We start from the raw sequence: 25,067 nt of genomic DNA, 5'->3' as shown, positions 1-25,067 counted from the left end.
AAACCTCTTTTTGTCCATGCATACCATCCATGCATACATCCATGATGGTTATAGCTGTTTTCAGAGTTTCTAAGATACCTTCCTCTCCTGTGTCTGTAGCCCTCAAATAAGTATTACTGCAGTTTTCCCTCTGAGGAACTGCTTCTTTGTGTGCCAAATATGTAGAGATCTGTGGTGTTGACTGTCTTGTGAAATTTAGGATCATTTTCAAGTCAATGAGAGTTGGATATTCCTTCAAATCTATACCAGGACTGTTCCGAAATTCTTCATCCACCTTTTGACTTAGAAGGGTGCTTAACAGTGGTGGACTGAAGGGGAGCAGAAGAACCTTGAAATGATATTAAAAAGAAAAAAAAAAAAAAAAAGAACTTTAACATTGTCATCTCATGTATCCCCCACAAATCCAGCAGATCTGGAGAGCAGTAATGGTGGTGGCACTGGCTGTGTTTCCTCCTTAGAACTGGTGGAGGTGTACGTATGCTCTAAGGGAAAAGTAGAAAGCCAAACAATTACATAAAGGAAAAACAAAACAGTGTGAAAAACTCCAACACAAGTTACACTAGGCCATTTTGACAGTATGTGCTGACTCAAAACTCTTCTGATTGAGCTAAATGAAATCAGGACAGACTAAAAATAGCACCGTGGCATGGTATGAATACTTTGTCCTTTCTTCTTTGAAAGTATTGAATTATTTCAGCTGAGGAGCTATGAAGTTTTGGGAAAGGATAACACTCTGTGTGTAGGTCTTGCTGTGTGGAGGAGGAATTCCCTTGCAACCAAGTAAGCCCCTCAGTGCTGCTCCTCCACATCTCTCAAGATGCTGGAAACTCAGATTTGATAAATGATACATGTCATGTTTGGAAAAGGCTATGTGACTTTCACCAAGCTGTATCCTATTTTTCTCCTTGTTGCTTTGTCCTTGTGAAATTGGATGGTGGGTGACTATCTCAAGCAACCTTAGCTTCACTGTCCCTTTAGCTCAAACTCTTACTTTTGGCTGTGGTTATATCCATAATAGGAAATTATGTGCCTGACACAATTTGCCAGTACCGAGGCATTGAACGGCCAACATACATACCATTTTTAAGTATTTGTGTAGGCTCATTTATAAGCTGTCTCACAAAATTTTTCTGTCTTTCCATATGGGATGGCCGTATGCAGATGGCCAACTGAGAATAGTCCTTGGCCCATGCTAGCTCCCAAACCACATCTGAGAATTATTTGCTATTGGCCCCCACAAAAACTATGCCAGGACTATTCTTAGAAAAAAAAATAAAAAAATAAAAAAGAAATCAATACAGCTGATTGTATTCCCGTGCCCAGGAACACTCCCTCACACTTTAATGTACTGGTGTAGAGAGAACTTACAGATCATCTGGAGTCTCTTCTTGATTTGTTTTTCTGCAAGTTTTGAGCTGGGATAGAGTGTTTTCTTATTTCCCTTTCTTCCGGATTCTTTCTTGATCTGTTAGATCTTTATTTTTTTCTCGCTACTGTTGTCATTTTTTTGTTGCTCTATCTCAGTAGGTGATAACAGTTTAACTAAAACTGGAATCTATGCCATAAAGACATGAAATAAATTTCTTATTCATTCCTGACCTGACTTACCTGGTTTGTGGTTTGTTCTCTTCTCCCCAGCTTGAACCACTGTAGGATGCAAGCAAGGATTCCCTTCAAGCAGTCGCATGAATTGTGCAAAATTCATTCGTTCCTCTCAAAAAAAGAAGTTAGTGGCAAGGAGCAGAAAAAAGTTTTTGTGGCTCAGATCTTTCCTGGAAGCACCAAGTCCTCTGTCCTCTGCTCTGCCTTCTCAACAGATCTGCTGTGAGGAGATGAAAGAGGTGGGCATGCCTTAGGAGCCCTTACGAAGGTGGAGCAAGTCAACCACCATTGCAGCTAGCCATAAAGGGCTGTGAGAAGAGGGACGGAGTAGGAATGTCTGCAGAAGATACTGAAGTCATTGTGGAGGGAGAAAAATGACATGCGAGGGTCAGACAAAATGGCAGCAAAACAGAGGCTGGCACATTGGATAAAAGTGGAAGCTCTGGCGAGCACGGTTGATCTGAAGTCTAGGGAGTATTTCATTAATTACTGAGGGTGAATAAATATCTACATGTGGATGTAAAAGCATCTGTGCAGCAGAATTAAAATAATGATATGCTGTATTTCAGAAAGTCAACAGTAGTTATGTCATAAAAGCAAGACAGGACATTGTCTTTTAACAAGAGAAAAGTAAAGATAGGCACAAACACAATATAAAACATTTATTTTACTAGTATGACTTCTTATTTTTTTTAAACCTACCTTGTGGTTTCTTAACTTTGAGGCTGGCAATTTTAAGAAATAAATAGATAGGATAAGAAAGGGAGGGTAAATGCAAATTTATCTGTATCATTATTTTCTGTTTGTGTATTTTGTGCTTCTTGGTAGTCATCCCTACATAAGGTGATGAGAATTCACAATCAACACTTCACAATTTCCCACCTTGTCTACCTCTCTGAAAACAGAAAAAGCAACTGAATCAGCAAAGCTGCCGACAATGTCAGTGTTACACAGTATTGATTCATTCTCTGAGCACGCATTCATTTTGAGAATGGTGTAAGGCGAGGTAGGGTGTGTGTGTGTGGAGTAATGATTTAATTAGAGAGTAGACATGCAGAGCAAGGAGTATGGGACTGACATAATCTGAATTCTGAAATTTAGAAGATACATACTTGACTTCAACCAGGGAGTTTGTAAGTAATCTTTGATACGGTTTTGTGTGTTCTACTGCCATCTACTGTATGGAATATGTGTCCTCTTATTCATTTTCTCGTCTCACTGAATACATTTTAATTTACACTATGCAAAGAAGAAGAGGTTGGTTTGAAAATAAGAAAGATGTTATGTTTTTGGTGTTAGACTCTTAAAAACAATTCACACACCCATATTTATGAGATTTTAATCTAAGTCCTAAGTAGGATTCATATTTATGTGTTTTTTCTGTATGTTATAGATGGTAAGTGTGATACCAAGGCTCTAATTCAGCTGTGGTATTTACTTGTCTAGACCAGTATCTAGAGTCTGGGCCAGTGGATCTGAGAGGACTGGGCTTCACATGCAACATTTACACACAAGTTTTTGTAAAGAATCAGGAACCTTCACAGCAAATGTGTTTTTCCGAAGTAGTTGTAAAATACGTTTCCATTTGGGTAGAAAAATCACATAGTGGGGTGGAAATGAGGTTAATACCACAACAATGTATTAACCTTTAGGCTGACACTGTTTTTCTGAGGAATCCACTGGACCTGGAAACAGGATTTTGTATACACAGCCACTTGATCTGGCCTGTGTATGTTTCTCCTTTCCCAGTGTGGTAGAAAGGTTTTCCTTGAGGAGTAAACAGGGAGTTTTACCTTCCAAGTGGCTGTACCACAATCTTAGGAGCCTGTTGGCAGAGCAGAGACATCTGTGTATACAAGTTTTCTGCCAAACCTCAATCTGGAAATGCAGGGTCCACGGTAAATTTTATGTGAAATAAAAAAGCAGCAGCTTAGGCCTCTCCCCAAACAGCCTAAAGGTTGTTTAGACATATACAGGAGATCAAAAGGGAAGGGGAGGAAGGAAAACAGCTTTAAAGTTAATTTTATTGTAGAGTGGTGTAAAGATGATTCCTGATTTACCACTTTTCAGTTTATTAAAACATATTTTAGAGAGAGGATGCTGTATAAGTTCTCTTATATAAAGATCTACCAGTTACTTAGGAAAAGCCTTAATTCTAGATACAGGGAAAACCTGAGCTTGTGGGATGTCGAGTTGGACAGTCGGTATTATAAAAAGCAGTCTAGTTTCTTCATAGCTGAGACTCAGCATTAATTTTCAGCTTTTTCCAGAGGCATGTGTTCAAATCGCAATGTTTTCAAGTAGGGAAAATGATCAGTAAAGAGCTGTTTTGTTGGGTAATTGAGCACCAAAGCTTTTTTTTAGTTAAATTCCCTCGGACTGATTTCTGATTTCAAACTATTGCCTCCTGGAGAAACCAAATCTCAGAGTCCAGAAACCTGCACGCTGGGTGTGCTTTGGTACTGGATGTAATTCCAGCGTGTGATTTTGTGATTATTTTTATTTTTCACCCCGTTGCATAACCCCCTGGACGTGCGGTAACGGCACAGCCTCCCCCTGGCGGCCGCCGCAGCACACCCCATGGGGCTCTATAGGTAATCATGAGTCATTATTATTTACATGGGAATAGCTAATTTATTTTTTTATTTATTTTTGCTTGCTTGACCAACTAAACGCCAAGCCTGTTGTAGAGCCTACATTAAACTGCGACAACAGCTCCAGTGCGTGACTTAAGGCACCTTTATGTGACTGGGGTGGCGTTGAAAGCAGCGCACTGAGCTAATTTTCTCGGGAAATCCCGAATTTACAAAATCTCGGCCATCTCCACGGGTTGTTTTAAATATGATAATTTATTTTCGAGCTGTGCACGGACGTGTCACGCCGGGCCGCAGGAGGCCATCACCAGCCTGTTTGGTGTGTTAACCGAGCGGGCTGTGCGATGTTGTTGATGTCGCCGCAGGCGCAGGGGAGGTGTGAGGGGCTGAGGCAGCGGGGGGCGGCGGAGCCGGCCGCCATCTCGGGGCCGGGCGCGGTACACGTGTCCCTCAGCGCCTTGTTTACTATCGGCCGGGCGCCGCGCGGGGCACGCTGGGGGCTGTCGTTCTTCACCTGCCCAATTTGGCCGGCGGCGGCCGCGGCCGAGACTACAGCTCCCAGAATGCCTCGCAGCGAGCCGAGGATGGAGTTAGCCAATCGTGGCGCTGTCTGCGCGTGATTGACGTGCGGCGCGGTGCAATCAGCTGTGCAGGATAGTCAAAACATGTCCGCCCTCCGGGCGGGTTCCTGATGGGCAGGCCGCTCAGCCAATCGAAACCGGAGACACGTTGAGCAACGCCGCCTCCAACCAATCAACGACCGAGCCTGGTCAGCACGGGGCGGAACTACGCGGCGGGGACTCGGCGGGGGGGGGAAGCTGAGGGGAATTCGGTAATGGCGACGGGTCTGGTAAGTGCCGCCAACTGCGGGGCTGCCGCTGCGGGCGGCCGGCGGGGCTCGGAGGGGGGCGGCCGGGGCTTGGCGGGCTTTGGGGGGGTGGCGGCGGCCGCGGGCGGCGCTGAGGAGCCTGCGGAGCCCTCATCGTGGCAGCCGCGGGCGGGCGGCCCGCTGTTGTTTACCCCGCTCCGTGCCTCGGCCGCCCGGCGGCGCCGGGACGGTTCGGCGGCGCCGGGCTGAGCTCCGAGGGGCGCCTCCACAGCGCCGGCTGCCCCTCAGGGCGCTCCAGCGGCAGCGCCAGGCTGGAAAATGCGCTCGAAGCCCCTTCCCCGGCCCCTTTTCCCCTTCCTCAGGGGCTGGCGGCTTGGCACGGGCTGGGGGAGGGAGTGCGGCCGGCTCCTCGGCGGGGGGGAGGCGGCTGCGCGGGGAGAGGGGCGGCGGGGAGAGGGGGAAAAAGGGGGGAGAGGGGAGAAAGGAGGGGGGGGGGCTGCCCCCCCCCGGGCTGTTACGCAGTTGTGAATGAATGGGGCCTTGCGCGCATGCGCGCTGCCGGCGGGGAGTTTATAAACAAGGGCAGCGGCCAGGCGGGGTCACGTGGTGTGTGCGGGGGGGGGGAGTGCGGCGAGGCTCGGCTGGGCTCGGCAAAGTTCGGAAGGGATCGGAAAGGTTCGGCCGGGCTCGGCTGGGTAGCGCTCAGCGGAGGTCGGAAGGGCTCGGCTGGGCTCGGGAAGGCTCGGCGAGGTTCGGCTGGGCTCGGCTCGGTGTCGCTCGGTAAAGTCCGGCGGGACTCGGCTGGGCTCGGCTCTCCTCACGAAGCCGTCCCGCCCAGCCCCCCCTCCCCCCCCCCCCGCTCCCCTTTTAACGGGAATTATTTTACCCTTGGCCCTTCCGAAGTGGAAGTAGCTCCCCGTAGCCAATAGGCTCTTATTTAATATTCCCATATTTTCTTCCTAACGTCAGGAAGGGACTCGTTTTACAGCGCGGGTCGCCGTTAACGAACCCGTTGGGCTCTGAGGGAAGCTTTCTGCCAGCAGTCGCAGCGCTGCGTGCCGCCCCCACCCAGCACATTTCACAACAGCCTCGCGAAAACTGAACCAAAAAAAGGCCGTGCGAGCTAATCCATGACCGTTCCCTTGACGTTTCAAAACACTGAAAGGCCAAGGCCCAGGCAGGAAGCACACGCTGTTCAAAACAGCCTTTAATTGGGCAGAAAAAGTGCCCAGCTCTGCTTTTCTTCCTTTGAATTCGTTTGCTTGGGTTTTTTTGGCTCTTACATATGGGTGGCTTTGGTTTAGAAAAGTCCTCGAGCCTTGGAAGCCTGAGTAATTCCTCAAGTGGAGCAGGCGGCTTTCCCCTCACAGCTGCCCGTCGCCGTGGTGCCAGCACAGGTGTGCTCAAACCTGGCAGGCTCCAAGGAGGGGGCAATGTTCCCAAAACAACCCCGAGCCTTCCTTTTGGCAGGGGGAGGAGAAAGGAAGGGAGAGAAAATAGAAGGAAAAGCAAGGCAGATGGTGGGGGCGGGGGGAAGGACACGGACAGGCCAGAAAAACAAGGAGTGGCTTTGTGGAGCTGGCTACTTGGAGATGGTCGGCGAGGTCCTGGCCTGCAGTACTGAGGGCTGGGTTTGCTGTGCAGAAATGACTTTCTGCTCGATATTCTGTATTCTTACCAGTGGATGATAGAAGAACAAACTGCATTAGAGACACTGCTTAGAGGTGTAACACACAAACCATTGCTGGTGTATTAGAACACACTCCCATTTCTCTTCCCTCCCTCCTCCACCTCTTTCAAGTCAGAACTGTACCATCGTGGCTTTATAGTAGTGACATGTCAGTAGTATTAACCATCTCTTTTATTCTTGGAATGTGACTTTATGTGCTTTTTGCGTATATTTAAGAGAAAAGGGTTAGAAATTTCCAGTAAGAGCCTTGACACTGCTGCTCACAAACTGTCCTTGACGCTGCTGTGGCTGTTTGGAATAGCACATGCAGTTGCTGTTTTCTGAGCCAGGCTTACGTTGCCTTGTGCACCTTTGAAATTTCCCCCACATCTCCATAACTGTGCTGGGATGGCCCAGGGAAGGGCCAGGTAGGCTGGGCAGGGCCAGGATGTAAGGCAGGGGTGGCACCAAATCGAGCCATGTAGGTGACAGGCTGCAAAGTGAACAAAACAGATTCTTGGAGCGAAAACAGAGAATCCTGTTAGTGCTGGCTATACACACACAATACTTTTAAATCGTTTATTAAAATAAAGTGGGTTTCATTAATTAATTCTCAGGGCCTTTATGCAATACAGCAGGGGAACTTGTATGGTGGTAGGCTTACTGTTTCACATGAAGGGAGGGACTAGCTTTTGGCTGTTGTTAGCTGTTTGTGTTTCCCTATCGGGGTGCACATAGAGGTCATGGTAGGCCACTGAGCTTTTCTTCATTACCAGGCTGCATTTTTTGCTATTTTGTGAGGGACTATTACTTTTCCAATGACGCTTTGTTAAGGTAGAAAGTAGTAGTGTTATGGTAGCTTTAATTCATCACCATCTGAAAACAAAACCACACCAGTATATAACCAAATGAATACAGACCGGATAACCTTGTTTGTCAGCGTTTAGAGACAGTGCTAGTACGGAATAATCACGGTTCTCTGGCTGTTGAAGATAATTCAAAGGCTTGCTGTTGGTGTAAATGTTACAGTACTGAGATTTGGGGAAATGAAACTGCAAAAAGTCTAGTGGTGGCTTTCTTTTGTTTCCTTTTGCAACCCACTTTGCGACGTTAGCAGTTAAATGTGTCTGAGGCTACAGCAGGAGCTGAAATCAGCGCGGGGCGCGCAGGGCGGTGGAAAGGCCCCTGCAGATACTCCAGCAGGGAGAAGGGGGGCACGATGCTAAATGGCACGGGAGACCTGCTGGCGAAAGGCTGAGTCAAGCATCCTCTTTGCTTGCAAGGGCTGTGCCCCTGCTGCCCAGGTCCCAAGGTGCATCTTGCCTCTAGCAGAGCTTGAGCATGAGCAGTTTGGGGCAGGCCACCAGAGCCAGGCATAAGGGGCCCCTGGGGCCAGCAGCTGACTCAGAAGGAGCAGCCCCAGCATCATCAGGGTGATCTCTGAGGGGCCGGAGGGCTGCCGGGAACTGGGAAAGCGAACGTCACGCCTGGCTTGTAGGAAGGAGGATGCGGGGAAGCTGCCGGCTGGGCAGCCGAACCCTGGCCGGCAGGAAGGCGGGGGAGCAAAGCCTCCTGAAAACCACGAGCCCCCGCTCACAGGAGGGTGAGCAGGAACAGCCAGCGTGGGCTTACCAAAGGCAAATCGCATCTGGGCCCCTTCTGTGGGGGGCTGAGTGGCTCGGTGCGCAGCGAGCTCTGTTTACGTGGGCTGTGGGAGGGTTGGGGAGGCCGGGACGCAGCACTCACAGGCTGTGGCAAGGCAAGTTCCAGCCACACGCAAGCAAACAAACTCCTTACAGCAGGAGCTCTGCTGTAGCGCTTAATTTAGGTGTACACAAGTATTTAACCTCTGTCTCTTTGAAGTCAGATACTTTGGAGCATCCTAACATGGTGTGGGAAGTGAAGACAAACCAGATGCCTAATGCAGTTCAGAAGCTGCTCTTGGTAGTGGACAAGAGAACTTCAGGGATGAATGACTCACTGGAGTTGCTGAAGTGTAATGAAAACCTGCCCTCTTCTCCGGGATACGCGTCCTGTGATGAGCACATGGAACTCGGTAAATGACGTGGCTCTCGGAAGAAGCCAATTCTGAAGCTTTTTTGGTTGCAGTTTTCCTATGGTGAGGTTACTGGGAGCCGACTGAATGAGGTTTCTGACTGATCTTTGACTTAGGTAGGGCAGGGAACGTGACAGTGCAGTGTGACGTCGGAAAGTTTACTATCACTTTTCCCTGTAACCTATTTCCAGCTCTGACACACTGGCTTGTTGACTTAATGTGTTCTTTGAACTTCGAGCTGCAAGTTTCTGCTCCTAATTTCCAGAGGAGGCTTTTTTTTTTTTTTTTTTTTTTTTTTCACAAGAATAACAGCTCAAGAGCTCCTCCTAAAGGGAAATTATGCTCCTTTAGATCAACTCCAAATAGAGATTCTGGGGTAGAAGAACATTTAACATCAGTTCTTACCTACTGGAGAAAAATAGTGTGCGCTTTTAAAAGGATTGATATGATCCATGAAATATTAACACATTTAATTGAAGTCATAAAGTAATTAAGAATAATGATACTAAGTCACATGACAGTATGGGACAGCCTTCTGTTATTAAGCTGGGTTCCCCTCTGTTATCCTGCATAGCACATGAAATACATTGATTATTGATAAGAATTCACCCCTACCAGGCTGCATACCCAGCTTTCACCGTTTCTGAGCTTTTAGGTTCCAGTTGACTGGTGGAACCCTGGGAAATCTCTCCCTTTGCAGTCTCAAACCTTGATTATTTTTAGTGACATACCTGCAAGAACAGAGTAACTTAGTTGGCTTTTGCCGAAACATTTAGTATTTTAGTGAGACGTGTTGCCACGTGCAGAGTTCTGACTAGTAATTCTGGTAGAATTCTAGTAAACTAGTCAGTCCAGTAAAAGGATTTATTTCCATGTTACCAAGGCAGTATTTTTATCTAGAGCTGCTTGATATTTTTCTTACAATTATTGTTTGAATGTATAGGAGACTAGAGATAGGATTATTGCTGTGCATGTATTTCTGTAAGTGTTACAAACAGGGTTTGTAAACTGTTGGCAGTTGTGAGATGAGAAAATACAATTACTTGCTTCCTTCGAGTTTGGTTTTGATCTTTATTTGCAAGATTCAGTGTCAACTAGTGCTTACCAGTAGGTATAATTATGGCAATTTGTGCCTTTGTTTGCAGACGATCTTCCTGAGCTACAGGCTGTGCAGACAGATTCTACCCCACCTGCACTTTTCCAGCTTGGTGCCGATGTTTCACATCAGGAGTGTTCGAGGCCTTCATGGAACCAACATACCTCAAGCAGCGATTCAGAGAGCGCTTACTCGTGTGAGAATGGGGTGAACTGGTTGACAGAACTAGCAAATATTGCCACAAGTCCTCAGAGTCCTTTGATGCAGTGCTCTTTTTATAACAGGTACTGACATTCATTTCAAGTTTTAGCTCCAGGATTTGTAATATTAAATCTCCAGAAACATTTCCTTCCCTCTTCACGCCCTCTGCTCTCTGACTTTGAACTGCAGACCTGTTTTTTATCTTCCTGTGCAGTAACCTCATTCCTTTCACAGATGATTGCACAGGACTAGTTTAAGAGCCTGTTGCAAAAATTTCTTAATTGCCAGCCATGAATGAGGTAGGACAGTATAAGGACGTTCCCTAACCACAGGAAGCTCAGAAATTATTGGCATCTACCTCATGCGAAGCAGCAGTTGAAAAATTAAGATGAATTTCTTGTGTTAATCTCTTAATATTTACTAGTGCTAATAGTCAGTAATACTTATTAGTGCGCTGACTTCAGGTGCTTTTTAATGAGCTAATTGGAAAACTAATGCAATGTTATTATTTGCTGTTACTGTTTCAGATGTGTTATCTGTACTTTCTGGAGGGTTGGGAGAAGTGTTGTGGGATCTTAGGCTTCCAGGCTTCACCTTTTGTCATATGGCTTTGCTCTTAGGTTTATGATAAGAAAATGAAATGCAGTACTGTTAAAAGTATTGCACTTGGGATTTATTTGTTATGACAGAGCAGATGTCTCTCAGAATGGGGTATTCAGTTCAAGATATTTGTTACAATTTCAACATGGTGACAAGGAGGTGCTGCTGAGGAAGTAGTGCTGTCATTTGGGTGGCAGACAGAAGCTATGCAGCAATTACACTAAACATTGCCTTTGCCTGAGGTTGCACCCTTTAGTCATCCCGTTTGAGTATTGTTGTGGGGGTGTTTATTTGGCGTTCGGCTCATGCAAACAGCAACATTTGTTAAAGTAAATTTGTTGTTCCTAGTGCCATTAATGCTGTCTTCTTGTTCCTTCTCAAGATTGCAGTGTAGATACAGCCATATGCATACACAGTGTCACGTGCAGTGAATAGTCACCTGTGACTACAGGATATCTGCTGCTTTTGAATTAAATAATTTTCTGTACTTACCTGAATTATTCAGTTTTCAGTAGATATTCAAAATCTGGCAGGATATTTATATGTACAGTGATTGTGCTTTAAAATTATGAATTATGAAATCTCACTAAATAAAAACAGTTTAGAGTAATGGTAGCGAAGTCTTGCATCACCTTAATCCGAAATATTTTAAAATCTATTTTTCTCTTGTAGATCATCTCCTGTTCACATAATAGCTACAAGCAAAAGTTTACATTCCTATGCACGTCCTCCACCAGGATCCTCAAAGAACGATCCCAACTTCTCCAAGAATGATTTGGATGAAACACCAGTCAGACATGAAAGGGTGAGTAGTCCCGAAACATATCTAAAATAAGTAAAGATGAATGAGCAATGAATTAAGCTTTTTGAAAAGAGAAACTTGTTAAAAAAAAGAGCTGTTAAGTTTAAGCTAGATTCTCTGATAGTTTTCATTTTAGTAAACACTGTAGGCTTGTTGTACTAAGCGATAGAGTGCATAGTTTTGTAGAGGAGATTCTGAGAAAGCTCTGCTTCTCTTGCTGTTCCTTCTATAGGAAGCTTCTCACAGTCATGTTACCTTGTTTGCTATCTTGAGAAGCAAGGATGTGGAACCATATCCTTTTAGACACAAAAATTGTCAGTCCTGTTTCTCCTTTTCCTGTGTATTCATGTCTGGAATTTGTCTGTTAATGACGTGTTTTTCCTAGCTATTTATCTAGAACAAACTTGTAGTTTTCTAGTAATCTCACTGCAGAATAACCTGTGCTTTAAGTGTTTTGTGGATGACTAAGGAATGATAGGTTGTAAACCACTTGTACTTTTGCCTAAGATGATCCAGAGGGGCTCAGATGAGTTTCAGGGGATGAAAAATAAAAAGTTCAGGACAGCACCTGTCAAGTACAGGACATGAGAATGCTCCATTCACATTTACTGTATTTCTTGAATATTTGTCTTCGTGTTGCATTCCTATTTGTGTTAAAGGCAGAATTATGACAGATGCAAATTAGACAATGTGCCTAAATATGTATAGGACCAACCTTGAAATCTCACACATTAATACATCAGCACCATTTTGCTTTTATTAATAGGCGAATAGTGAGTCAGAATCTGGCATTTTCTGCATGTCGTCACTTTCAGATGATGATGATCTAGGATGGTGCCATTCTTGGCCCTCAACTGTTTGGCACTGTTTTCTAAAAGGTAAATAACATGCATTATTGAATAAGCATTTGTTTTTGTTTTGTTTTGTTTTTTCCTTTTTTTTTTTGTTTTGTAATACTGTCCTTTTTACATGCCATTAATCTATTTTTTCTCTTTTCCTTAAAAAAATTGTATTAGGCTCTCGTTTGTGCTTTCATAAAGGCCGCAATAAAGAATGGCAGGACGTTGAAGATTTTGCAAGGTCTGAAAGCTGTGGAAAAGAGGAAAATGGCTCAGCAAGTGCCTACAAGGTAGCTGTTAGTGCATTTCAATAGCTGTAGCACAATACTTACCTTGCAATGTTATCTCTACACCTTTAATTACTATCTCTGGAAGATTTTATGCTGAGCTTGTCTAGTGCTGATCACTGCACTGTTTGATTATCTTGCTGTGAAGCAATTGAACTGAATTCATTTAGGTATGTTTTGAATGTTTTATTATTTTATTAATTTCAGTGAGAACACCTAGAATGTTGATATTTTGTAATATACCTTATGATGACAAATAGACACTTGCAGTATACAGAGTTGTATGCTTTTTCTGAGGGGAAAATTCTGACCTGTATGCATGTTTACAGGGCTATGGTTCTGATGGTTTGAAGTTGATTTCTCATGAAGAAAGTATTTCCTTTGGTGAGTCAGTGCTGAAGCTGACTTTTGATCCTGGCACAGTGGAAGATGGTTTGCTTACAGTAGAATGCAGACTTGATCACCCTTTTTATGTTAAAAACAAAGGTATGCAATCCTACAAGTACACTTGGGTTTATATTACAACATTCTTAGAAAGTAGTTGCAGATTTTACTACTGTCCCATGTTGCTCGAGAAATCAATAAAAGCAATGTTGTAGAATCAATTTACTATCTTTGTAAGGAAAAAAACAGAATTTGAACAAAATAAAACTACAGAAATATTGTACATCACTTCAGGCAAGATTGGGTCAAGTATTCAAGTGGAATGCAGGAAAACAGAGAAACTGGGGGAGAAAGCTGCAAATAAGGGAGGCTTTTCTCTCCAACTAAACAATGAACTTCTGACAATAAAAGTTCCCAGGTTTTGATTGTTGTTTTTTTTTTTTTGCTAGAATGAGATTTTACTTTAGATAAACGTAAAGTATTTGCAGTAAGAATTCCCTGAGTAAGTGTTTCTGATTTTTTTTTTTTTGGGTGAAAGAAACTACATCAGAACACTGCTATGAAATGGTGTCATTTAGGCATATAGGATTGCTCCGGTTAAGAACTAGAGAGATTGTCTGGCCTTCTGTCTAATTTAACTCTTTACCACTTCAGGTTGGTCATCTTTTTATCCAAGCTTGACTGTGGTACAGCATGGCATTCCATGCTGTGAAATGCATCTTGGAGATCTGTGTCTACCTCCTGGACACCCTGATGCCATTAACTTTGATGATTCAGGTGTTTTTGATACATTTAAAAGGTAATTTTTGAATAAAGTGGCCTCAGCGGTTTTTATATTTAATGAGTAGGCACCTTAAGTCTGCAAGAATTTGAAGCATTACGTAGAGCAAAGAGAGAATACTTCTGGTTATAGAAGATAAATGAGGGGGAAAACGAAGTCGAAATGATCAGGAAAGCTGTGTAGTTCTGTGCTGTGCTAAACTGCAAAGGAATTTCTTGGGGTAATTTTGTAGACCCTGCTTCTGATAGTCTAATACAAATCAGATAAAACAGCAAAGAATATATCACTTGTACAAATCTTTTAGGTGAAGTGGGGTAGGTTTCAAAAACCTGGTAGTTTTTCCATAATAGCTTGTGTTTGCCAGCTCTTAACGCGTGCTTCAGCTGCGTACCTGAAACTGCCTGAGTAGTTCCTTAGTAACTAACACATGTACGGCTTTAGAATACAGTGCTTTCGTGATTTGTTCTTTTCTTTGTAGATTCTGCTATTTGTGGTTCTTTCCTAATAGAGCAGTAACATCTAACTTGAAAGTTTGATTGAGGTTTGTCTTGGTTTGAGCAAGAGATTTGCCCAGATGACCTTCAGAAGTGCAGTCCAACAGAATAATTCTAAGGTTCTGAGAAAGGAAATAGGAGTACTCATAAAGATCTTCCATACTATTTTGACCTTTCTAAGTTTAGTAGAACCCATCTTTTCCTATGATGTTAGCTTCTTTTTAGCATCTGATTTTAGTCCAGTTGCTTTTTGTTATTTTTTACAAGAGAGAGAATTTAAAACGCTGTTTGCAGTTCAAGTTCTATGAGCTCTTGAAAGTTTTCAGTGGGAACTAACAGTGGGTTCAAATTGTTTGAATTCACTCATTTGCTGCCTAGGCTTTTTCTTCTTACTAACTCCTGTTCCTGAACTTTCTTTGTGGAGAGCTGATAGAGTCATGTTTATGCCTTACTGAAGGCATTGGACTTGTGTCTCTTTACTCACCCCGCAGCCCAGCTGAATACTGTCTGGACACTTCAAATTCCTTATCTCTGTTTTATTTTGGGGCAGAAGAGAGTAAGTCTCTGAGAAAGGAGCATGCAGCAGCAGCTGCGGTTAACAGGACAGAATTAAATAACAAAATCCTGTGGCTGTGTTAGGAGGAGATTAGGAAAGCTGCTGGACTGTTTGGAGAACAGGGAGGTCCTTTCTCATTATCTTGTAAACTGGCCTGCAGGGTTGTCAGCGTTATCCCTTCTTTGTTGCTTTTTCCTTCTCCAGGAGATTTTGGTGTCAGTCCTTCAGTCTCCACCCTTGCTTTTGGTTCCATCCCACAGAAGGGGCCTGCCTGCACAGATGGGTCTGGGCTGTAACTTGCAGCATTTATTTCCCTGCTAGTAGTTCTGGTCTGTGCTTGGAAATAAATACTTTGCCATAAATTGTTTAACTACAGCCTCATTCAGCAGTGGGTGAGAGGAGCCTCAGAGTTACATGCATTTATCTTTGGTCTGTGGTGGGAATGTAGCATCTTAAAGTCATGGTCAAGTAGCACCTTTATAGGTGCGTTTTCCCCATAAAGCATGCTAAAGACTTCAGCCTGTGTTTACCAGAATAATATGCTCACACCCGGTAGTTCCTGAGGTGATAACAAGTAGTCTGTGCATCTCCTGTAGTGCTTGGAGTTTTTGGTCAACAGAAAAATAACAGTTTGTAATATTTGCAGGTCTAAGTGGTATGCAAACAACACGTTAAGCTGTTGAAATAGCTGAAATACGGAGGGATTCTCACATTTCTGTCACTAGAGGGCAGACATTTGCCAGCTTTTAATTCAATATTGTGCAGCGTCACGGGCTTTTAAACATGCTAAGCTTAGTGGAAGATTTGTCTGTAAAACAATTCAAACTGAATGGTCTAGAGCAGTTATTTGTACAAGAGTGTGTATTACATTGTTTATTTTAATGCAATTGTTTCGTATTTGTTACTAACATTTACACACAAGTGAACTCAACACCTGTTCTCCCCAGAGCAGCTGTCACTTTCGGTACCTATCGTGCACTGACCAGACTTGGGCTGCAGTCAGGGCAGTTGCGGAAAGAAAAGAATTTACTTCAAAAGATTGTGAAATCTGAACACAGTGTATAACTAATCATTAGACAGTTGGGGAGTTGGTAGTACCCAGCAGACCTTGTAAAGCAGCAGCCCAGTGTCACTTGGAAAAAGCGTTAGCTCATCTGCCAGACTCTTTTTCTTCACTTGCATCTGCATCGAGCACAAACTCAAAGCACAAATTCACCCAAAAGATCCCAGACTACTAGATAGCACAGCTGGAGAACGAGCAGCTCTCTAGGGCTTGTACCTACAAAATGCTGGATCATTTCATAAGATGTCTTTTTCTTCTAGTTATGATTTTACACCAATGGATTCCTCTGCAGTTTATGTGCTCAGCAGCATGGCTCGCCAGCGTCGCGCTTCTCTGTCGTGCGGAGGATCAAACAATCAAGATGCTGAGAGATCCGAGTGCAGTACTAAAAACTGTGTGTCTACTGCATCAGCACATCTTTCCTCCAGTTCTTTGTACAGCAAAGCTGGCAAAAGCCACAGCTCAGGGACTGCAAGTACTGTGAGTGCCACTTCTCCAAACAAGTGCAAAAGACCAATGAATGCCTTCATGCTTTTTGCCAAAAAATACAGAGTTGAATATACTCAGATGTATCCAGGGAAAGACAACAGGTAATGGTATAAAAGTGTGGTTTTTTTTGGTTACTGGTGAGCTAGCAGAATCAGATCTTAACCCTGACAGCACGTTGGTAAATATTCCATGCCCTAAAAGCGCTGAACCATCTGCTGAAACTTGCAGGAAGTCATGTGTCTTTGTGTCTGGGGGGAGGGCACTTGGTTTGCTCTTTCGTTTTTACAAAGATGTTTGTTATGTGGATATTGAATCTGAATGCTTTGTGCTAGTTGTGCCTGTGTAAATGTAAACTAAAACACTTGAATGCGCACCCATCTTAAAATCAGACTTTTAAAAATATATATAACATGAAAAATGTTACCGTAAACATTTCATTTCATATAAAAATCCTAGTGCCGAATCTGGCAAAAGTTAAAAGCTGGCAGGGCTTTGAGAGGGCTTTGGGTATTCCATCCTGTTCTGGTGGGGAGGCTGTAACTGCTGCTGAGAAATAAAACCCTGCCGTACAAAGAGCCCTTCCCTAAATTCCAGCCGGTCTTGTGTGTGCTGGCTGCAATGTTCCACAGTGTTTATCGTAACCTCAGTGAGGCAGATCTGTTACCCTCAAATTCATTGCAACTGTAAGCGAGAAATCAGATAAAAGACAGCCAGGAAAATTGATGATTACTTAATTAAAATGCTGATTTTAAATGGGCGCAGTGAACTGGAGCCGCAGCTGGATGGATGTGGAAATAGTTTGAATATTTCAGTGAGAACATTGAAGTTTATGAAGGAAAGTGGTGCGAGTTACGAGTAAGCTTCAGAGTACGCTGCTCTCTTCTTCCTTTGAAAGCACTTTCTTGGCACCCATAAAACACAAAATAAATCATTGAGAGTTTGCTAATTGGTTTTATAGGCATTCAGCTACTGTTGCTTATGTGTTGCTGGGGCATTTGTTAATTGGGCTGCTTGGAGGCAGCTGTCACGCTTTGAGAATGCACGTGTGTGGGTTTCAGATTACTGAGGAGATCTTAGAGTTGGTTTTATGTAGTCCCCACTTCTTACACTGGAATTCTTATATTATTACAGCATTTTGTGTTGTTTATGGATATGAGAAAGGACAAAACTCGAACTGTTCTGAGTTAAACTGCCTGTTCAGAGATAAAGTGGCTCAAGATGCATCACGAAGATAGTGAGCTGCAAGCATTCAAAGCACATTCACGTCATGCTATAGCCCATAAGGGGACTTCAGCTGTTGTTAGGCTATTCCAGATACCCTAGTTTCATCTCCAGATACTCTTGCTGTAGCCATAATGTGTGTGTTCAGAAATACTTGAGTAATTTGAGGCCGTGTACATTTTAAAGATAAAGCAAATCCCCTAAACTGTGTTTTAACAGCCTTTGTTAATGCTGAACATAATTACTGAGTGAACTCGAGGCATTCTCCAGTTCTGTTTTACAACTCCTTGTGAGTTAACTGCAACACGAGGGCTTGCATCCTCCATGGTAGCGCATTGCTAAAATGTTATTGGGCTCCTTCCCAGCCTCGTAAGAGGAAAAAGGCAGTGTACAGGGCGTGAAGAAGTTCTGATGAGGTGCAAGTAGGATCAGTTCGTTCTTGTTTCTGATCAGGAGAAATAGGTCTCAGTTATGGCAGTAAAATTTCTCTGTATGCATTTTGCTTTGGTCTCAGCAGTTCACTCACAGAAACATCTCCTTGGAGAAATGAAGCTTTGTGTTAGATTCTGCAAGCTTTCTGAAACACACAGATCTGTACTCACTGCTCGTGCCTCGCTGCAGCTTGGCTGTGGAGGTACTATTTTATTGTGCGTTTGAAATACAAAGATTTCAGATGCTGCACGTTTATTTGTTAATGCAGGGCCTTTTTCAGCCAACCTTGCTCTGGTCACAGTGTTCTTTCCTGGGAGGGTGAGTGGCCCACTACAAAATATTGACAAAACCAGATGCTGGTGCTGTTGGTGTGCCTCCAGATACTGCCAAAACATGAAAACCTGCTAATTAAACCGCGTGTGTTTCCTTCTAATGGCAAACCAAGCGTACTGGTTCTTGCTTTGGGACTTGGTGTCGATGGGGTCTGGTTGCTGCTGGAGGGGTTTGCTCTGAGGAGTCCCCAGAGCATTTGACAGCCCAGGCTTAGCGGTAGAGTCCTCACCATGCTCCCTTCAGGCTCTGGGCTCGTAAAAGCCTGACCAGTGCCACGCAGTATTTTGGGATTAAAACGCATTTTCTTGCGGGCGTGGTGCAGAGCAGCCTTCTTCAGACTCGCCATGTGTGAAACGCTGTGGAAGTGGCTGATGGCACTGCTGGCTTCTGTCAGAAGGCTGTGAGCAGCTTCACTGCCAGCAGGGAAACTGAGATCGGAAAAAGCAGATTGCTTTCAGTTGCACACCCCTTTTTCTTAAAAGTAGTCGTGCAGCCTTCGTTATTGTAAGCTGAAGCCAAAGCACACCTACCCGGTAGCTTCACAGTTGTTGCTAAAGCAGCGATGGTTTATAGAGGTCTTCATTGAGCCAAAGGATGGCATTCACATTTTAATAGAATATTGATCCAACAGTTAAGCAATATGGCGTGATGATGTGGGGAAACACTGTCCAAAGGTCGTCAAGTTTGTAAGGACGAGGAAAAAATTCATTCAGCTTTTGGAAGTGACGATGGGTGTGTTAGAACAAACGGTTCTTCCTGCGTAGGAACGTTAGCACGGGAACTTACCAGTATGTTCTGCCCACTCGTGTTCTCCCCAGCACGGATTAAAAGGGGAGAAAGCTACACGGATCTGTTAAATAGACCCGGGGATTTGCAGTTAATCAAATCTTTGTTTGGCTGAGGTCATGTTCAGATCATTACCCTAATTATTAGAGAACATATTTTCAGCAAAGCTGCCAGATAATCGTGTAACATGAAAGTAGAGCAAAGCAAATGTGAACTACCATGTGGCGGGGGTTCGCATCAAGCTGATTTTTTTAACATTCCTATTCTGCTGGCTTGTGCAAGTTGCTGTGTACTCAGATAGACGCCCTTTGAAATTTTAGAAAGTGCATTGACCCGTGCTCAGCTAACACACAAGTCTCAGCTGTTTAACTGAAAAAAAAGAAGTAGGAGAAGATGATCAGAAACGTGGTTGTTTAAAAAAAATGTTTTTCTTCTGTTTTGTTTTGTTTTGTTTTTACACTTTTGCTTTTTTAAAGGGCTGAGATAAAGGAAAACGAGGGTATTTCTACCATCCTGTCCTGACCACAGTCTAAAACATTTCTCTTGCAGAGCCATAAGTGTGATACTTGGTGATAGGTGGAAGAAAATGAAAAATGAAGAAAGACGGATGTACACACTAGAAGCCAAGGCCTTGGCGGAAGAACAGAAACGTTTAAATCCTGATTGTTGGAAACGAAAACGAACAAATTCTGTATGTTCTCTCAAGCTGTTTTTTTCATTATGCAGTTACATCTGCTCATATGGTAGCTGCAGAGTTTTCTGCTTGTTCAAGATATGTTCTGCTGTCTCCGCCTTTTCTTGGTAGACCAAACCTTCATTTTCATTCCCACGTTGTGTAACCTGCTCTGGGGCACTTGGCAGGAGACAGAGAGGAGACGGTCTGTCTCTGGGAGCTTGCGAGAGTTCTCTGAACTCCCTTGGCCTGAAAGCGAGCATCCTTGTGAAATACAGAGGGAAGGGAGTGACCTCTTGGTTGAAGTAACTGAGTTTGAGGTTGTATGTAAAATAAATCTGTCAATTTCTCCAAAACCACTAAAACCTCTACAGAGTGCTTCTCTGTTGTGATTCAGTCATATCACATTCTCCTTTTACTAAAGAAAAAGCTTTTTCTTTACCACCTTTTTTAAACCCTTAGTTTTTATCAGCATGTACAAAATCATTGAGAGAAAAAAAATTATTATTTTTTCTTTAATCACTTTCATTTGTTATGCGTTAGTTGGAAAATACAGTAGATAATTCTTGTGCAGGGAAGTAAGTTTTTTCCACTTGTAAGAAGCCCATCAATTTAAGAGTTTGCAGCAGTGTTGTTAGTAGTTGGTGGATGCATTAGGTAAGATGAGGGCTTTCAGGCTAACCTGCAGGTTGAGACAGGCAAGTAAGTTGGAAGGAAAGGTCCTGTGAGGTGCACTGAGCACCGTTCAGCAGCCCTTTTGTGCCTTTTATGGCATATTCTTGGAATTTATTGCATTTTATGGAAGCATCACGTGTGTTGTGGGCTTGACAGGTCTAAGATTTTGATCCTCAAATTGCCACCTTTTATTTTCACATGAAAATGAGTTTATTTTCTCAAGACCATGTGCAAGTGCTGCTATAAGACTGAATAAGAAATGCTCCAACTCCAAGTTCCTTCTTCACTGCTGTACATAATTTGTGCTGAGCTTTCAGTCCCTTGTCGCAGAAGGTTTCAGCGAATCCCAGCTGCTGGGAACAAGCTGTTTTTCTGTTCACTGTATCATCCCAGATGTTGCACTGCATCTTATTTTCATCTATAGTGACAGCCCTGTGTGTTTTATGTGGTTTTAGTTAGAATAACTATTTATTAATACTGTTTTTACGCTTCTGGAGTCTTGGGCATTGGCCTGTGAGCTCAAACGTTCTTCACGCTTGCACCTCTGAGCTTCAGGGAACACGGTGGGTGTGCTGGAGTATAATTGAGAGGAATATTTGGGTTGGCCTCAGCAGAATGTGTTTCTTACCCACTACAGTAGGAGTTTCTCTGTTGTCGCAGGGCCTTCGGGCCGAGATAATAGGATCTGTGGAACCTATTACCTTGGTGTTACACAACAGCAACAGCAGGAAATAAGTTGTTTAATTGTTTTTTGTGAACTAAGCATTGCATTCACAGCTTGGTTCCTTTTCCAAATAACCATAGTTGACTCCACACTGCAACAATGAAGTCTGCTTGGTCTTTTGATGACCAGGGGATAAAATCATCTGGTCTGGCCTTCTCTTTTCTTCTGAGTAACTGACCAAGGATTATAAGTACCTGTAGCTCTCAAAATAAGTGTTTGCTACCTTTAAGATAATGGCTATTTCCCTTTGATTGGTAACTGCTGACTTGTTTTTCTCCTCTCTTCTCTGTTCTCAGGGCTCACAACAGCACTAAGCCAGGATTTTGCTGTTAACTCTCTTTACAAAATGGCTGTTGCTTGATGGCAAGAAGACGCAAGATCAAGGTCTTACTATTTGTTGTGAATTTGTGTGACCATAAAATATTGGCACCATCAAGTCAGAAATGAGGTAGTAGGAGTGCAGATTTGCTTTTTACAATAGAACATTAAGTAAGCTAAAACTATCAACATTTTAAACCAAATTGCCTTATTTTTCTTCCAAACTTCATATATGTATCAGGTAATATAGGCTTGAAAATGGATATCCTGTGGTGCTAAAGTACTTTAGAAAGAGGCGAAGGAGATGTGTATAAATGTTTATTTTTAAAAGAAAATGTACAAAAAAGGGGAATTTTAAAATACGTAACAGCTGTTTCTATACATTGATTCTTATTGCTGATTCCTATGTATTGCACAACCATATTATTAATTACGATTCTCGGATCTGGGAGTTTCTGAAGTGGCAAAACGAAGCGTCAGCCTGGAGCCTTCCCAGTCCGCCCAGATGCCAACACGTTGCCGGGCCGTGGTAAATGGAGAGCGTAGTGTGATGTAGCACGGGAGCCGCTTCTTGGCTTGCCATCTATAAACCCTGAGTCCACGAGTGAGATGTGTTTGCACCCGCTGGCAGTAGCAGGAGCTGTTCTTTCCGATGAAAGCAATGGCCCAGACCAGGATGAAATGAACGAATAGCATTATCTCAAGAAAAATGGTGCTGTCGATATTGTCACCATCATAGTTTTAACTTTGTGTTTTGTCTTTGCCACATACTCTCCAATATTTTATTTTGCCATAAGACATCTTTGTGGTGGGGGCAAACTTTGCACTTAACTATACGTGCAACACTTGCACTTTACTTTTTTTCCTCCAACTGTCTAAAATTAGAGCAGCTGCAGTAGGATTACAATTGCTTCTGCTGTGAACTTTTACAATCATGGCTTTTCATGTACTAAACAGCTGTGTGTTTCTTTTTTTTTTTTTTAAATCACAACTGTAAATTTCAGTTTATGACACGTCTACAAGATGTTGCCCCTAAGATTTTTGCACACTATATTCTTGTATATTATTTCAAATAAATTCATTTAAAATTCGGTGTTGTGTATTTTGTAAAACGAAGACCAGTTAAGTCAGCCCTACACAGATAAGCAAATTCTGTGTGAAAGTCTGCTTCACAAGGACCCATCCTAAGTATATTTTGATGCTTTGCTGTTAGGAAGCTGCTGAAGAATCTTAAATACTGAATTCACGATTGGATAGTCAATGTTCTTTATTACACTTTGAGCCAGAAGAGAGTTGAAATCAATATAAATTATTCTCAAGTGACAGCAGTGCAATAGCAAATGATTTTATGTTAGTTGTAAGTATTTTTCCGTGTGTTAAAATTAGTAATTTTTAGATAGAAACTGATGATTCTAGCATTTCAAAAGCACAATTTTCTGAATAAGGCTAAAATGCATCCAACTCCTTAAAACTATGCTTATAGGAAAAGAGCTACTTCCTTATTTGACATATTCAGCAATTATACTGTAATATTTGAGTATGTTCTAATTTTAAACCTTTCTAAATTCAAAAGGAATGCTGGAGTATGATTCATTTTTATTAGATGTAGATGTACAGCACATAAAAATGGTACAGTTTCATAACATTTGTGTATAAATAAGTTCCTATAATGAGAAGGTAAAGCAAGAAGAGAGGAATTTCACAGGAAATAGGTAAACACGTCTCATTGTAAAGCTTGTGATATTTGGAAGTAATTTACATTAACCCCAAGTATCCCTGTGGCACGACTGCATTGCTGTCTGAGAGTTGCCCAGATGCTGTCACTGGAGGGTTGACATCGCTTTCTGCAGCAGCTGAACCATGATGGGATAGACAGGGGCAAACTCCTTTCCTTCTCGCGTTCTTACTGATTGAACGTATGCTTCCAGTGCGCCTCTAAAAAGAAAAACCAGCAAAGTAGTTAAAGCAGTAAAATAGTGTACTATAAAAAGTTCAAGATAGGAAATTAAAAACTTTTTTCCCCTACTAAAGAATTTTACATGTCTGTGTGGAAGGTAGCAGTGAAGAAAGCCTCTACAGAGCTCTACATAATTGTTTCATGATCTTTCTCTCCTTTCTTGCATGTTTTGAGGAGTGAACAAGTTAACATTTAAATAATCAGCAGCAGCATGTTGCAGATGGCTTGAAATGACAGCTCTGACGCACAGACTCAGGCACATTGCTGTACTGGTAACCTTTAGAAATGAAAAGAATAGACTCCAGCTGCTGCAGACGCTGAGAGTACAACTCAGAAAATGAAAACTGGGACACTGGTGAACAACTGAAATGCCTTCAGGTGATTTCCTGGCTAAGTCTTTTGAACTGCTGTCCTTTGGGAAATACTGGTCTAAACCGGAGACAAATCGCATGCATGCGGTTGTTGTGTAGCTTTGCGGTGTTTTTCTTACGTGTTGTAGGATGTCACACATAGAAGTGGTGTGCGAGCTACACAAATACATTTCACAGCTGAAAGGGGCAAAGGGGCAACTGTGAGCATGTGCATGTCTGTAAAGAACCTGCTTTACAAGCACATGGCCGCAGCGAAATCAAGTGGTCTTGCCGAAATTGTTCAGGGGGCCTAAGGGAACGTTGCAAAGCCGTGCAGACCTATGGCAAATGAAGCTGATGGGAAGCAAGCAGGCCCTCAATTAGGCAAAGCTAAGGAAAGGAGGCATTCAAAACTGACTCAGCCCATTCCTCTCACCCTAGGGGTTAGGGGTAAGGTGGGTGATGTGGGACGGGAGAGTCCCATATCCCTGTACGAGCCTACCGCAGTGGGAGCCCACACGTGAGCCCAGCAAACAGAGAAGTTGGTAGGATGAAGTGGGGTCACAACACACTCCGTTGCCTCTTGAGTGACAGCATCTCTAAACCTGCAAGGGATCTGAACTGCCTGAGTGAAAATTAAAAATCACCCGAGTCAGAGCTTTGCTGGAAATCTTCAGCAGAGTTGATTCAAAAAACTGGGCTGCGTTCCTGAGGCCAGGAGCCTGTGCTCAGTCTGGGGGAGTGACGAGTCCAAGCTTTGGGTTCTGAGAAGCCGGAGGGCGCGATGAGAGCCCGGCCCCGCGGGCTGCACCCACATCAGCGCCACGCAGGGACTTGGGAGCCACACGGCCACAGGGTGCACACAGGTGGCTCACATCTGCAGCCAAACTCCCTGCCTCGCATACTACAGGAGTCTTGATGCACAAAGAGAGCCAAGTGTTCAAATGTGTGTGCAAGGAACCTGAGGCCTAGCAGCCTATCTGCTGCTGAGCACAGGCTGGGAAGGCAGTGGTACAGCACGAGGCACTGCCCTGACCCCCTGCAGCCCCGTGAGATGCAGCCGCTGGGCTGCAGGTCCCCTGCGCTGAAACCCAGAGCTCGTTGTCCAAGACCGAGGTGATGGAAAAAGAGGATGGAGTGAATTACTGGAGAGTCGAGAGGTTTCAGAAGGCTGCAGTGACTGAATGAAGAACCAGGCCCTGCTGCTGGCCTGCATGCACTTGAGGGCTCTTCACCTGTACTAACGGCTTACTACT

At 43.5% G+C, this 25,067-nt stretch overlaps 2 protein-coding genes across 4 annotated transcripts in view; one reads left to right on the top strand and one right to left on the bottom strand.

Moving 5' to 3' along the window:
• Nucleotides 1-4,191: 4,191 nt before the first annotated feature.
• On the top strand, nt 4,192-22,595 carry HBP1 (HMG-box transcription factor 1). 3 transcript variants are annotated; one of them, XM_084509934.1, is made up of 11 exons: nt 4,192-4,196; nt 8,562-8,750; nt 9,896-10,130; nt 11,320-11,452; nt 12,216-12,327; nt 12,466-12,578; nt 12,905-13,061; nt 13,614-13,758; nt 16,114-16,443; nt 19,664-19,805; nt 21,483-22,595. In XM_084509934.1, the coding sequence occupies exons 2-11, from the start codon at nt 8,582-8,584 to the stop codon at nt 21,498-21,500; spliced, it is 1,554 nt and encodes a 517-aa protein (XP_084366060.1). In that variant the 5' UTR covers nt 4,192-4,196; nt 8,562-8,581; the 3' UTR covers nt 21,501-22,595. The 3 variants fall into 3 exon arrangements, with proteins under 3 accessions (XP_084366060.1, XP_084366058.1, XP_084366059.1); XM_084509932.1 differs by lacking the exon at nt 4,192-4,196 and adding an exon at nt 4,997-5,046 and having other exon boundaries at nt 8,558-8,750; XM_084509933.1 differs by lacking the exon at nt 4,192-4,196 and adding an exon at nt 5,011-5,046.
• Nucleotides 22,404-25,067, bottom strand: part of COG5 (component of oligomeric golgi complex 5) — a 183,057-nt gene continuing 180,393 nt past the window's right edge. The window contains exon 22 of the mRNA XM_084509893.1: nt 22,404-23,439. Within this exon, the coding sequence (XP_084366019.1) occupies nt 23,325-23,439 (115 nt within the window). The 3' untranslated portion in view covers nt 22,404-23,324. The remainder of the gene's footprint in view (nt 23,440-25,067) is intronic.

The sequence above is a fragment of the Aythya ferina genome (assembly GCF_964211825.1).
Source record: "Aythya ferina genome assembly, chromosome: 1".
NCBI classification, from domain to species: Eukaryota; Metazoa; Chordata; class Aves; order Anseriformes; family Anatidae; genus Aythya; species Aythya ferina.
Note: the sequence above shows the minus strand (reverse complement) of the source record. Positions and strands in the feature narration are given on the sequence as shown.

Coding starts and splice junctions, on each gene's coding strand:
- HBP1 (XM_084509932.1), top strand. Junction 10,131..11,319: donor CAGTGCTCTTTTTATAACAG/GTACTGACATTC, acceptor TTTCTCTTGTAG/ATCATCTCCTGTTCACATAA. Junction 11,453..12,215: donor CACCAGTCAGACATGAAAGG/GTGAGTAGTCCC, acceptor TTTTATTAATAG/GCGAATAGTGAGTCAGAATC.